This window comes from Tasmannia lanceolata, unplaced genomic scaffold (genome assembly GCF_043159265.1).
Source record: "Tasmannia lanceolata isolate RefF3 unplaced genomic scaffold, GAP_Taslan_0.1 ptg000013l, whole genome shotgun sequence".
Lineage (NCBI taxonomy): Eukaryota > Viridiplantae > Streptophyta > Magnoliopsida > Canellales > Winteraceae > Tasmannia > Tasmannia lanceolata.
In genome coordinates, this window is record NW_027518690.1 from 38,442,454 (window position 1) to 38,455,653 (window position 13,200).

At 39.8% G+C, this 13,200-nt stretch overlaps 2 protein-coding genes across 2 annotated transcripts in view; one reads left to right on the plus strand and one right to left on the minus strand.

Annotated features, from left to right (window-relative positions):
* Positions 1 to 281: 281 nt before the first annotated feature.
* The window catches only part of LOC143891428 (ubiquitin-like protein 5), a 28,698-nt gene continuing 15,779 nt past the window's right edge, over positions 282 to 13,200 (plus strand). The window contains exon 1 of the mRNA XM_077396002.1: positions 282 to 628. Within this exon, the coding sequence (XP_077252117.1) occupies positions 407 to 628 (222 nt within the window). The 5' untranslated portion in view covers positions 282 to 406. The remainder of the gene's footprint in view (positions 629 to 13,200) is intronic.
* Positions 8,613 to 9,572, minus strand: LOC143891218 (uncharacterized). Its single transcript, XM_077395845.1, has one exon. It carries the CDS (start codon positions 9,570 to 9,572, stop codon positions 8,613 to 8,615), a length of 960 nt encoding a protein of 319 aa, XP_077251960.1.

A 13,200-nucleotide genomic window follows, 5' to 3' on the forward strand; every position in this document is an offset into this window, starting at 1 on the left:
CCGATTCGGTTCAATTAATGGGTTTGGCCAGTTTTTTATGCAACCCTAGTATTTGTGAATTATGACTACTCTTGTACATTAGACAGGGCTGTCACAGGTAAAAGGAGCGGGGACAATATATCAGTCCTAGACGCGGTTAACTACGGTTGACCAGCAAAAAATCCTTTTCTATTCGGATTTTAAATGACAAAAAAGCCATCCGTACGAATGCGAGCACACCGAACATTAATGAGGGTATTTTAGTAATTTAACGATAGAAGCGACTATATATACCCCTAACCCTAAGTTCCTAATCCCTTCAACTATCTCTTCAACCACGAGAAAAATCTAAAATCTTGTACTCTGCATTCTAGGGTTAGGGTTTTTGCTTCAATCTCTTACTCAGTTCGATAAGAAGAAGAAGAAGATGATCGAGGTGGTTTTAAACGATCGGCTTGGAAAGAAGGTCCGAGTGAAGTGCAATGACGATGATACGATTGGCGATCTGAAGAAGCTCGTTGCTGCTCAGACTGGAACGAGATCTGATAAGATACGCATACAAAAATGGTATACGATCTATAAGGATCACATCACTCTCAAGGACTACGAGATTCACGATGGCATGGGCCTCGAACTCTACTACAATTAGGTTAGGGTTTCCCCTCTACTCTTCTTCTTTTTCTTATTCTAGGGTTTCAATTTTCTGACTATGGAACTTGCATCTGATTGTTCTTTCTTGTCTGGAACTTGTATCTGATTATTCTTTATGATTATGGTTTGGTACTCACATTCGGTTTTCTGATTATTGAACTTTAATCGGTTTGGTACTCACAATCGGTTGTCATAATCTAGGTCTTAAGTTTTCTGATTATGGAACATGCATCTGATTATATATATATTTTTTCTTTTTCTTATTCTTCAATAATCTGTTTTCTAATTATGAAACTTTAATCTGTTCGGTGCCCACAATCGGTTGTCATAATCTAGGGTTTCAGTTTTCTGGTTATGGAACTTGCATCTGATTATTATTCTTTTTTTTTCTTCTTCTTCTGCATAGGGTTTTTGGTTTTCTGATTATGGAAATTGCTTCAGATTATTCTCTTCTAGTATGCGTTTATCTATTGAACTCTGGATTTTTCTCTGTGATGCTTTTATTAATCATACAATTGCCATGGGATGGGATTTTGATTTTTTTTCCAATAATTTTGCAAGTGGATTTTTAGTTGGGAAAGAAACTCTGTAAATTCTCTAGGGTGTTTACTTTAGCCATCCTAAATCGTAATCTTTAACGATCAGGATCAAGAGTCATTATTATTTCGATACAAGAAAAGAGCGGAAAATCCTTTTCTTGTGTGGAGCCGCCATCTTTATCTTCCTTCTCTTGGAGGAGAAAAGTCTTCTCCCTTTAGGGAGTCTCTGGGAAGAGATCCTAAAGGGACCTTTAGAGAGTCTCTGGAAGAGATTCTAATGGGATTTTCTTTACCCTTCTCATGAAAGAGAAAGGTCTTCTTCCCCGGAGAAAATCTGTGAAAAAAAGTAAGAAGAAAAAAGGTAACTGCTAGCCAATAATCTTTTCTCACCTTTCTCACTTCTCTTTCTTCTTTTATCCTTCCACGTAGCTTGTCTCTCCAAAGGACCTGATCCCTTTTCTAAAGGATCTTCCCTCTATTTATAGAACTCTCTTGAAGTTGTTGGCAACTGTCGCCTCTCCCCTTATCTTTCAACTTCACGATCTCCACTTCACCTTTTGTGGGGAGTTACGTAACTTCCTCTTTTTTAAAAAGTTGATGATTCTTTTCTTCCTTCGCGAGAGTAATTTTGTTCCCGAAAATTTAGGGATTTCTTTTCCCTTAGTTGTGGGTTCCTTTTTTTTTCCATTAAATTACTTTTATCTTTATGTTTATCCTTTTTACTTTAGGGAATAACATGATGCGTAACCACCCCTTTTCTCTCTTTTCTTATTTTACTAAGGGATTTTACTATTATCCCCTTTTTATAAAATTTCGAGCCAAACAAATGCCCCCTCAAGTCTTGTGAGTGGAAGGGGTTCTGTGGCTTGCAAGACTTGATTTTGATATAAGGGTATTTTAGTAATTTTTTATTTTCCTTGACTCGAAGTTGTTTTGGTCTTTTTTAATTTGATTTGGTGGTATTTTGACCATTTTCTTGACCCGAGGGTTTTGTGGTCTTTTTACCTGATTTGGTGGTATTTTGACTATTTTTCTTAACCTGAGGGTACGCTAGTCTTTTTACCTGATTTGGTGGCACTTTGAAGGGGCCCACTAAACTCCGTTGACCAATGCATGGAGGGGTCCACCATTTTGAATCCCACACTTTTTGTATGTGGTCCATTATCTTATGCCAACTTACAAGTTGGGACCACCATTTTACACCTAACGCTTTGATGTGGTGGACCCACTGTTGTCCTTTTACGCCATGGATTAGTATGGATGGCCCACCATCTGTGTCTCAAATTTTGATTTAATTGGGCTTACCATTTTCCACGGGCCCACCTTCCTCTCGTCTTTTTCTACATATAGGGCCCACTAGTTGTGTTGCCATTCTTACTCCATGGATAGTATGGGTGGGCCTACCATTTTTCCTTTTGTTGGGTTGGATGTCTTGGATCAAATCGGATTTGGGTCCGAAATATTGTGTACAGTTCGAAATAAGTAAATTTAGGTTTCTCAGCAGTTCCTAGGTTAATTTCATACAAATCATCAACAGTGGCCTGGCCTCCTTCGAATTGGGGCGGAGCAGGGTTTGGTTTGATGACTTTGATTGGGTTGCACTTCTTCTACAGATATCATGTATACATTTTCTATTTCTTCCGGTTCCATCCTAGTCACATGCACTTGGCGAGACAAATCAGCTTCCAATGCACGAATATCATTTTGTCCTCTCTTTCCCAGACTTTTCCCAACTTCATGTCCCATTAGCATCATCAATTTGAATGCCTTCTCCGAATAGTGATGCAAGGGTTTCGGACTTGGGGCCTGTAGGGAATGAGAATTCTATCTCCCATATAATGAATTATTTGGTTGATCAAATCGTTTGGTGATCTTCATATGTCCCATAGCCGGGTTCACACGATGAACGCATTTGACTAACCTTGCTGTCTGTCTTGACCTAAAAGGCACATGATTCAGGGCTACCTCGGTCCCATTTCCATTTGCAAATTTGGGTTTTCCTCCATTCGTGAATGCAGGTTTTCCAAGTCTCTCAAAGGCTGACACACGAGAGGATTCATTATGAGATGCCTTCGACCTTTTGAATTTTTGGAATCTCTTTCTTGATGAAGTTTCTGGAACTTCCATTTGCGGAGCTGTACGTGTCTGGCTCGTAGAGGCTAAAGACTTATCTTTCGATAGTGAAGTTTTCTGAGCATCGGTAACTATGTGATGGACAGTCATTTTAGGTGTTCCTTACCATATGGGGCTGAAAACCTATACCATGTGTGGCATTTGTACATCTTTGGTGGATTTCAAATGGAGATGCTTGTTTCATTTGGGGTTTCTTGAGATCAAGGCCCGTCTTTTCTATCTTTTTACCATCTTTGTGTCCATATTATCGAGACGAGGGGGTCTAGTCTCATTCTAGCCTATCTGGTGCTAATAATACAGACGGTGGTCCTTTAAAGAATCGGACAGGCTTTTGCGTTGGATTCTTTGATGAGACTATCAAAGTCTTTAACTCTTATGGAATCGAAGGATCAATCTTGGTCAATGGGTGGATCATCTCAATTGGGGGTCGAGTCATTCTCCCTCCATTGATTCGAACCAACCTAGGTTCGCCTGCTTTCCTTTGAGATTTAGGTATATATTGGAAACGAGTTTCTTTTCTTCCTCCTTTAACTGCTCAATTTTTGTTTTTTCAGGTTCCTTGGGATTAACAATGGAAGACTTTTCAGGCTCCTTAATAGTTACATTCTTGGGGATCCTCTACTATGTAGAATTTTGCATCCGCGGAGTACACCTTAGCCTTAGTGAAAGGATGTTCATCCGCATACTTTTTCTTGGCTCCCTTCAAAATGATATTTAAAGCATTGGTGTAGCATTGAGGACACTACCCCATTATCGTGCATCCATGGTCTTCCAAGTAAAGCATTGTAGGATGTTTTGGCATCATTGACATGGAATAAGACCATAGATTTTGGGTTGCTAATTTCAGGGTGGAGGCGTATTGTACCGATGGCTCTTTGACCATTTTGATTGAATCCTTGTATCACAAGAGCTTGGCGTGAGATCCTGAACTGTCAAACCCAAATGAGTGAGGACTCTCCAACGCAACAAGTTAACCGCAGACCTAGAATCTAAGGGTGTATTTGGCAACATTTCTTTGAAACGTTTTTCATGTTTTTTCTGTTAAAAAGATCATAAAATCCGAAGAATCACGTTTGGCTAGTTTAATGGTAATCATTCTTATTTCTCTTTTCGTTCCGGAAACTTTTAAAATGAAACAAAAATGTTGTTTCGCGCCAGAAACGAATCGTTTTATCTGGTCTTTTAAATGCCCCTCCCATCACCATCGCCTCTTTCTCATCTTCCAAAAAATCCAGACGCTGAAACTTTCGCCTCTTTCTCATCATTTTCTAAAAAACCTAGAAGCTGCCACAAGAAAGATCATGTCATCATCTCTCGCCTAGAAGCTGCTACAAGAAAAATCATGTCATCATCTCTCGCCTCTCTCTCTGTGTGACAGTTCCAAGTTCATAAAACCCTACAATCTCCTTCTCTCTCTTGTTTCCTACTTTTGCCCAACAGAGAGATTTGGATCCCGGACTCGAAACCAAGCTTGAAGCTGTAATCCATGAAAGAGATGAGTTCCGCCTCGGAACCCATAGGGCTGAACCTGATCAGATGTTCTTCTTCTCGTTCGATCTCAGCAAGGCACTGTATCTGAACACAAGACGTTTGTGATGGATCTGAACATCTGCTTGGCTGCAACATATAATCAGAGTTACAAAGATGAGGAAGGCAAGGATTTCCACTACTACTTTGACTTCAAGCATCTAAAGGAGGCATCCGTTTTACAAGAGGTGGAATTCCTCTCTGAATGGAACAAATCCAATCAGAATCGGATCCCTGTCAGGAAGGATGCGAGCGACAAGGTCACACCAATGCCATTGAAGAAAGGGAAGAGCATGGCTGCTTCCTGAAGTGTTTCTTGTGAAAACACCTCATCAAATTCGTTTCAGGACATGCCTGAGTCATCTCCTTAAGTCGATCTATCAGATCTGAGAAAACGAGTAAAACCTCAACTTGCTGATTTGAGAGCAGCTACCACTGGGTTTTCAGTTTGAACCTGTGGCTGAATGTTTAAGAAACTCCCTATGATAAATGAGCAGATCACATATATGCAGAAACAAGGACTGCATGTTTTTGGTTGCCACATGTATGGAGTAGTTGAATCAAGGTAAACACTAGTCAATATTGGTTTTGTATGTTACCATTCTTAAATTGAATCCATGTAACCTCGTGCTACCAAATGGGGGATCAAACCTCTTAAAGAATGACACCTGTTAATTATCCTTTCTTCTTTGGTTTTCTTGAATTGCCCTTTTGTATCCACCACTACCTGATCACTTAGTAGCAGAATTTGTTTGCCTTGGGTTGGAAAGAGCAGTCCAATTCAAAGGAAAAATCTCTCATTTTTTATAGGGGTGAGAACTACCTTCATTTACTTAGGATTTTTGAGAGACACCACTCACCCATGAGTTGTCTCATTTAGTCTCTACCAAATAAAGATCTAGAACTGTTGAATGGCCAGTGGCTTTTACTTAGCTCTCGAGTAGTTTACTAGGCCATTGTTTATTTTGTCAAGATAATTTTTTTGTCACATACTAAACATGATTTTGATTCTTTAGAATTAGAATCGGCATAAAAAACAAAATCAAGAATCAGAATTAAAATCAAGAAAAAAATTGGAATCGTTGCCAAACACACCCTAGCATTATTCTATTGATCTTTGTTTCTGCCAATATCCCTCTGACAAACAACGGTCGATTATGTGCTTTAGTGCCCAACAAAAGATCATCGTCAGTAAAAGTGAGGGTTGCCTTACATTCTGCACTTGTGTCCAGTTTTGGAGGGTTCATTTCTATTTCAACTTTACAAACTTCAGTGAGAAATTTATCTGGGTTGGTGATAGCCCGGATTAGTGCGTGCCTCAACTCTTTTGACATTTGTAAAGAAGCATAAACACTAAGTAAAGCGGGAACCTTTTTGAGGTGTGTTACCATGTTGTACTTAATTGGTTCTTTTGTTGAGGGTAAAACATTTGGGACTAGGTTTGAAGAATCTTCATTTCCCTTAGTTTTCTCTTTTTTCTGAAGGATTTGTTGATTGCTTTGGTTGTGGACTATATTGCAAACTTTAAGGTTGTAAAGGGAACAATTGTTACCGATTTCGTTCGTACAAATATTATTTACTGTTTCTGTATACCACAACAAATTATCTCAGACAATGGTACACCTTTTAAAAATCGGATCGTGGATTGATTCTGTGATAAATTCCACATCAAACAACTGCATTCGTCAACCTACGTGCGTGGGAGCAGCTCAAGCAAAGAAGAGTCTGGTTTGGAGCAAGGAGCAAAGTGTAGGGCCGACTCTACGCAAGCAGAGAGTAGCGTATAAGCCGGCTAAGGAGATTCAGTTCGTTAAAGATTTGTCTATGCTCCTGCTAATGGCTTGGCAGAGGCATTCAACAAGACGCTTTGCATTCTTCAGAAAATTACTTCAACAAACAAAAGGGATTGGCATAAAAGACTCTAAGAAGCTCTATGGGCATATAGAACTACGTATGGTACCCCACGCCAGCCACTTCTTATTCTTTAGTTTTCGGAGGAGAGGCTATACCAAGGTTGCCAGGGCGGAATTCGATTTTTCGCCGGGGAGTCGTCGGGGATTCGCCGGGGATTCGCCGGAGAGTCGTCGGAATGCGATAAAAAATTAATAAAAGATAAAATTTAAGGAAAAATACCTGAAAATCAAAATCTAAGCATTCAACTGTACACCATTAAACATAAACATAATTCTCCAAATACTGAAATTATAACAGTTTTTCATTCAGGAGCCAAGAGGCCCAGGACTCAACCATTAAACAAAAAATTCAGTTTCCAAAAAGTGAAATATCAAAATTATTACAGAATTTCTCCAGTATTTTCAAATAAAAAGAAATAAAGTTAGGCTCTTCTCTTTCCCTTCGAATAAACATGATCAGTTCGTCCTCTTCCTTCTACATTTTCTGTGAAGGAAAAGTTTAAATAAATGAATTAATATTTATAAGACTAATATCTTCACTGGGAAATTGAAAGTGTTAAAGATTTTGTACCTCCCCTTGTACGTTCTCCACGCTCAGGAAACTAGTAATACGACCTTGAGTGTTGGATGGTCGTCCAATTTCAAGTTCCGAGCTACTGACCACTCTTGGAGTCCCAGATCCTGCAGCTTCGTCATTGTCATCTAAGTCAGGAATAGTGAGTGAAGGACTTGAAGGTAATGACTGAGATGACGCACGAAATGTAGAAGGTATAAGGAAATCATCATCGAGATCCTGCCATCGCATATCCTCCATTCTGATAGAGGAGTCATCCATAAGTGGGAGCTCTGGGTTGATGTCCCATTTTCTATTTGGTCCTTCTTTGTATACTGCCGCATTAAATCTAAATAATAGATTCGAAATTAAATAAATAATCTGACATAAGTAATAAAAAACAATTATTACATGCAAAAACGAAACAAACTTAAACCTGGGTAGGAGTCGAAGATTTGAGTGGATGTACACAAGGGTATCAGCACGATGTGAATTTAAGCGATTACGCTTTACATTGTGAATGAAGCTATACGTGCTCCATACTCTCTCTGCAGAAGATGTGCTAATAGGCTGTGAGAGAATTTTGATGGCCACTGACTGTAACTCTGGTACATGACTTCCATGAAAGTTCCACGATTTAGTCACATATACATTGGGATCTTTCGCATCCTCCCTGACAAATTTACTGGAAAACCTTCCAACCCTTCCTATGAAATCATATAACTGACGTCTAATCGTACCACTCATCTCATCATCAGGGGAGAGATCCGTAATGGCTTCATATACAACATCCATGATTTCAGGGTCCTTATCTGAAAATAAAATTGAATAATTGATCAGTCGATAACATAAATGAAGATAAATACAATTACATTATGAAAATTCACAATATGAGAAACAATTACATACCTGGGGTGACTCGTTTACCACCGCCTGGTGCTGGAATATTGAGATATGCAGGGTCATAATATTTTGGAGTGAGTACATGAGCCAAGGCATGCATTTGAACATTCATCTTCCCCCATCGTCCCACCACAATACCATGAATATGATTGTACATGTCAGGCACATCTTTTTAGTTATCTTTTATTTGTCCTAACATATTGTCCATGCCTTCGTACACTTCTGAGATCAGACAGCCTTCCTGGTCAGTGAACTTAATCATTTTATAGACGGGCTTCGTAATTAATAATGCCAATTTTATGTTCGTCCAAAATTCATCAGAGACTACACAAATAGTTGTCATCTTGCCCCTCTCTATCATCACTTTGTCGGTGCAAGCATTCAACCAATATTTTCAAGCATCTGTTAATACGGTCATCTGCAACGCCTCCCTACATTAAGAAGTCTCTTAAGTGTAGTATAATGAGTTGCAAATCTAGTCTTCGCAACTTTCAGCCACTCAAACTTCGAATTGCTTCTAAATATAGCAAGAGCCTGCGAATGATTGGTAATATATTTGATGACATCCTTGCAGGAACGGTAAGTCTCTCCAATCCAACCTAGGTGGTTATGCTTGGTCAAGTCCTTGAATATCAGATTTAATGTGTGAACCACACAAGGAGACCAAAATATGTGGGGATAAACTTTATTAACCTCTGTCTCTGCAAGCTTGCAATTGGCCGCATTATCTGTCTGCACTTGCACAACATTAAAAGGCCCTACTTCTTCAATGGCATCCAACAAAAACTTTGCAATGTTTTTCCCTGATTTCTCCACGGCAGAGAAGTCGTGCGCATAGAGAAACATTGAACCAAACATATTCGATGCCAGTACATTAATCAAGGCTTTGTTCTTCACGTTTGTCCATCCATCAGAGACAATAGAAAGCCCATGTTCAGGCCATTTTTCTCTCACAACACCTAGATCTCTTGTTACATTCTCTTTCTCATGGTTCAATAAAGTTGTTCTTGCTTTCTCATAAGAAGGCAACTTGTATCCAGGCACAAAATTGGCGGCAGTTATCATCTCTTGAAAATATGGAGATCGGAGGACGTTAAAGGGAATCCCATTGGCGGCCAAAAATCGCAGCACTTTATGATCAACATCGTCTCTATCTTTTGCTCTAAAAGACTTGCCAATTGGTGATTCACCAACCTTACTTGAAGAAGTCGCACCGGAGCTGGAAGACTTGCCAAGCATGTCTAACCGTGGTTTCTTCAGTGGCAGTCTTCTAGGTAAATTCTCTGCTCTTTGGACTTGGCTTCTGATGTGCTCTTGAAATCGTTTGTCTTTTTTGCAACTGCACTGCAATATGCTATTCCTTGACCTTGACATCTTGGTGCTTTCACAAGGTGTGCGTGCACCCTTGTATAAGTTCCAGTGTAAACCTTCTTACAGTGCTTACATTTTCACTTTTTGGTTCCCCCATGTCCTTCGCCAGCTTTCTTTCCTTTGACTACGTGTGACCATAAAACTTTCGCTGACCTTACGTTTGGACCCAACACTATGTCCTAATCATAATCTTCTTCAACATATTCTTCATCATAGTTGTATTCTAGGTCCCCTTCAAAAACTATGTCATCATCACCTACACCTTGGCCTTGAATTCTTGGTTGACAGTCTCGTCCACCATCTTTCCTCAATTGCCTTTGACAAAATCAAATTGTAAAATATTTGAATAATTATGATAGATATTTTCTACTGTGAGTGTCTTACATGCATGCATGCAAGGGTATGCAGGGGTTGGGTTTCCGTGGGAATTCCTGAGGGTATTCACTATTTTGCAGGCGTAGGGTGAGAGTTGGGTTTCCCGTGGCGCAGTGTCAAATCCATTGGATTTATATCCAACAGACAGTCTTACGTGGGAATTCCCGAGGGTATTCACTATTTTGCAGGGGTAGGGTGAGGGTTGGGTTTTCCGTGGCGCAGCGTCGAATCCATTGTATCTATATCCAACATACCGTCTTACGTGAGAATTCCCGAGGGTATTCACTATTTTGCAGGGGTAGGGTCAGGGTTGGGTTTCCCGTGGTGCAGTGTCGAATCCATTGGATTTATATCCAACAGACCGTCTTACGTGGGAATTCCCGAGGGTATTCACTATTTTGCAGGGGTAGGGTGAGGGTTGGGTTTCTCGTGGCGCAGTGTCGAATCCATTGGATTTATATCCAACAGACCGTCTTATGTGGGAATTCCCGAGGGTATTCACTATTCTGCAGGGGTAGGGTCAGGGTTGGGTTTCCCGTAGCGCAATGTCGAATCCATTGGATTTATATCCAACAGACCGTCTTACTTTCGCGACCCTCAAGCCATATAGCCCAACTGTCGCGATCATCAAATGAAACCAACACCTCCCGAGTATTAAAACTCCTCGTCCAGGCTCGTCTTGGCAAAGGTGGTGGAGCCAAAATTCGTAATCTCTCCACTAGCCAAACCTAAATAAAAAAAAGTTAGAAATAATAATTATCCATAACTAAGTACATCATTCAAGCATTTTTAATAAATCATCCAATACTTTCATAAAGAATGACGGAACTTCCCGAGAAGTCAGACTCAGATCCAGTAGATCGGCGAGCACTATCTAGGCTATCAAAAAGTTCCACTAAGACAGTAGGAGCTAGATTTGCACCTTGGCGAACTTGATCAACCAAGTTTACAAAATATAATGGAATCAAGTTTGATGACTCTAATCGGCCCGGAAAGAGAAACATTGGATAAGCACATAATGCTAATGCATTTTCACGGCAACGACGATACTCCATATCCAGTTCTCTACTTGGTGAAAAGACTTGTGCTAGCTTATGCACGAAGATACTACTTGCCTGACGGTAGTGACCTAGGGACTTCTGTGGCACGCTAATCAGACGGCTCAATGCCTTATCATAGCATTCCTTAAAGGAAGGCTTGAACATGGGATCATCAGGAGAAATGCGGAGCATCATGCAAATATCTTCATGAGTTGGACAAAGCTCTTGCATTCCAAAATGAAACACATGCAAATCTAGATCCCAACAACTGATTGCGGCACGAATCAAACCCCAATTAACACAGATAGTGGCAATATTGCGTAAGCTGCATAGGCCCACTGTGCCAAGATTAACTCCTTCCACTTGATGCAACCCATGGATCCATGCCAGTAAACCATTGTTGGAGACTTCATCCATTCCACTCGCCATCACTCGTAAAGGCCCCACGTAGGCTCGTATGTAGTCTCGTACTATTATCAAATGACAAATAAACAATATATCTTATTAGCTCAAAAGATAAGCTAATAAGATAGGCCCACCGTAAGTCACAGACAAATTGAGTTTGTACTTTGTACAACTACAGTGCTACAATCAGCAATTCAGCACATTCAATTTGAGTCGGAGACAAAAAATCAGCAATTTAGCACATTCAATCATAAACAATATTTGATAAAAATATTTTTGCACAATGCTACAATCAGCTCATTCAATCTAAATAATATTCAATTTTGAACTCAAACTCAATTCTCAAATTCTAAAATTCCTAAATGTAATTTTGAATCAGTAAACACTTTTGGAATCAAAATTCACATCTCATCTAAGGAATATCAATTTGCAACACCTTTAGTGCCACTAACAAGATCATCCATCAGCCCCCTATTTACCCAAGTATAGTTTTTTTCAAAATGGACAGTGGGGCAACTTCTTAGGATGATCCAAAGACCAAAGTTGCAAAGTCCAAAGTCCAAACCAAATGAATGGTTTGGATCATCCTATCAAGTGGGCTCCACTGTACTTTTGAAAAATCACTCAGTCAGTCAGTTGTGCAATATTAAAACATGGTAGTGCTAACATCAGTAGCCAAAAGCCACTACCAAACCCAAATGTATTTTGATGGGCCACGGCCAAAACCCAAACATGGTAGCCAAAAGCACTACTGTATTTTGATGCGGGCACTCCTCACTTTATTAAAAATTTAAAAGTATGATATGGCACTATGGTCTGCACTACAGGATGATCCAAACCGTCCATTAATTGGGCCACGGCCTAAATAGGTGGGCCCCAAAAATCATTTCCATAAAATTGATCCTAACCCTCCGATCTGAATATTTGAGGGTTGATCCTAACCCTCTATAGATCGGAGGTTAGGATCAACCTATGGAAATGATTTTTTGGGGCAAAAACCTTTTTAGGCCGTGGCCCATCTAATGGACGGTTTGGATTATCCTATGGTGCGGGCCATGCCATACTTTTTAATAAAGTGAGGAGTGCCATTAAAAAAAACCGACAATTTCACAGAAACTGTGTTTCCCACACAGAAAACCCATCCCTTTTTTAGTTTTTTTCTAAAAAACTAGAAAAAAATATAAAATATATACCTTTTCTTCTTCTTCTTGTTCTTCTTCTTTCTTTCTTCTTCTTCTTCTTCTTGCCGGCGGGAATCACGGTGAGACCGGCGGCAGTGAGAGAGGAGAAGGGGAGTGAGAGGGGCGGCAGTGAGGAGGAGAAGAGAAGAAGAAAAGGGTTTTTTCCTTTATTTTCAGGGTCTTGACTTTTATTAGCTTTTAAAATGAGGGCGGCAGTGAGGAGGAGTAGAGAAGAAGAAAAGGGTTTTTTCCTTTATTTTCAGGGTCTTGACTTTTATTAGCTTTTAAAATGAAATTACAAAAAAAAACCCACTCAAAATACCCCCCTTACTGTTAAAAAATGGCCATAAATGTAATTTCCCGTCAAAAAGTTGGGATTCGCGATTCACAGTACTAAAAAACGGATTTAATGTAATGGGAATCGCGGTTTTAACTTATGTGATTCTCGAATCAATACAAATAAAAACTGTGGATTTTATTTTCATAAAATGCGTATTTACAATTCCAGAATCGCGATTCCGGTGGAAACAGAATCGCGATTCCCAATTTAGGATTCGCGATTCTGATGGAATCGATTCGGGATTCCCCAGAATCGGGGAATCGAATCATGATTCCATTCGCGATTCGGGG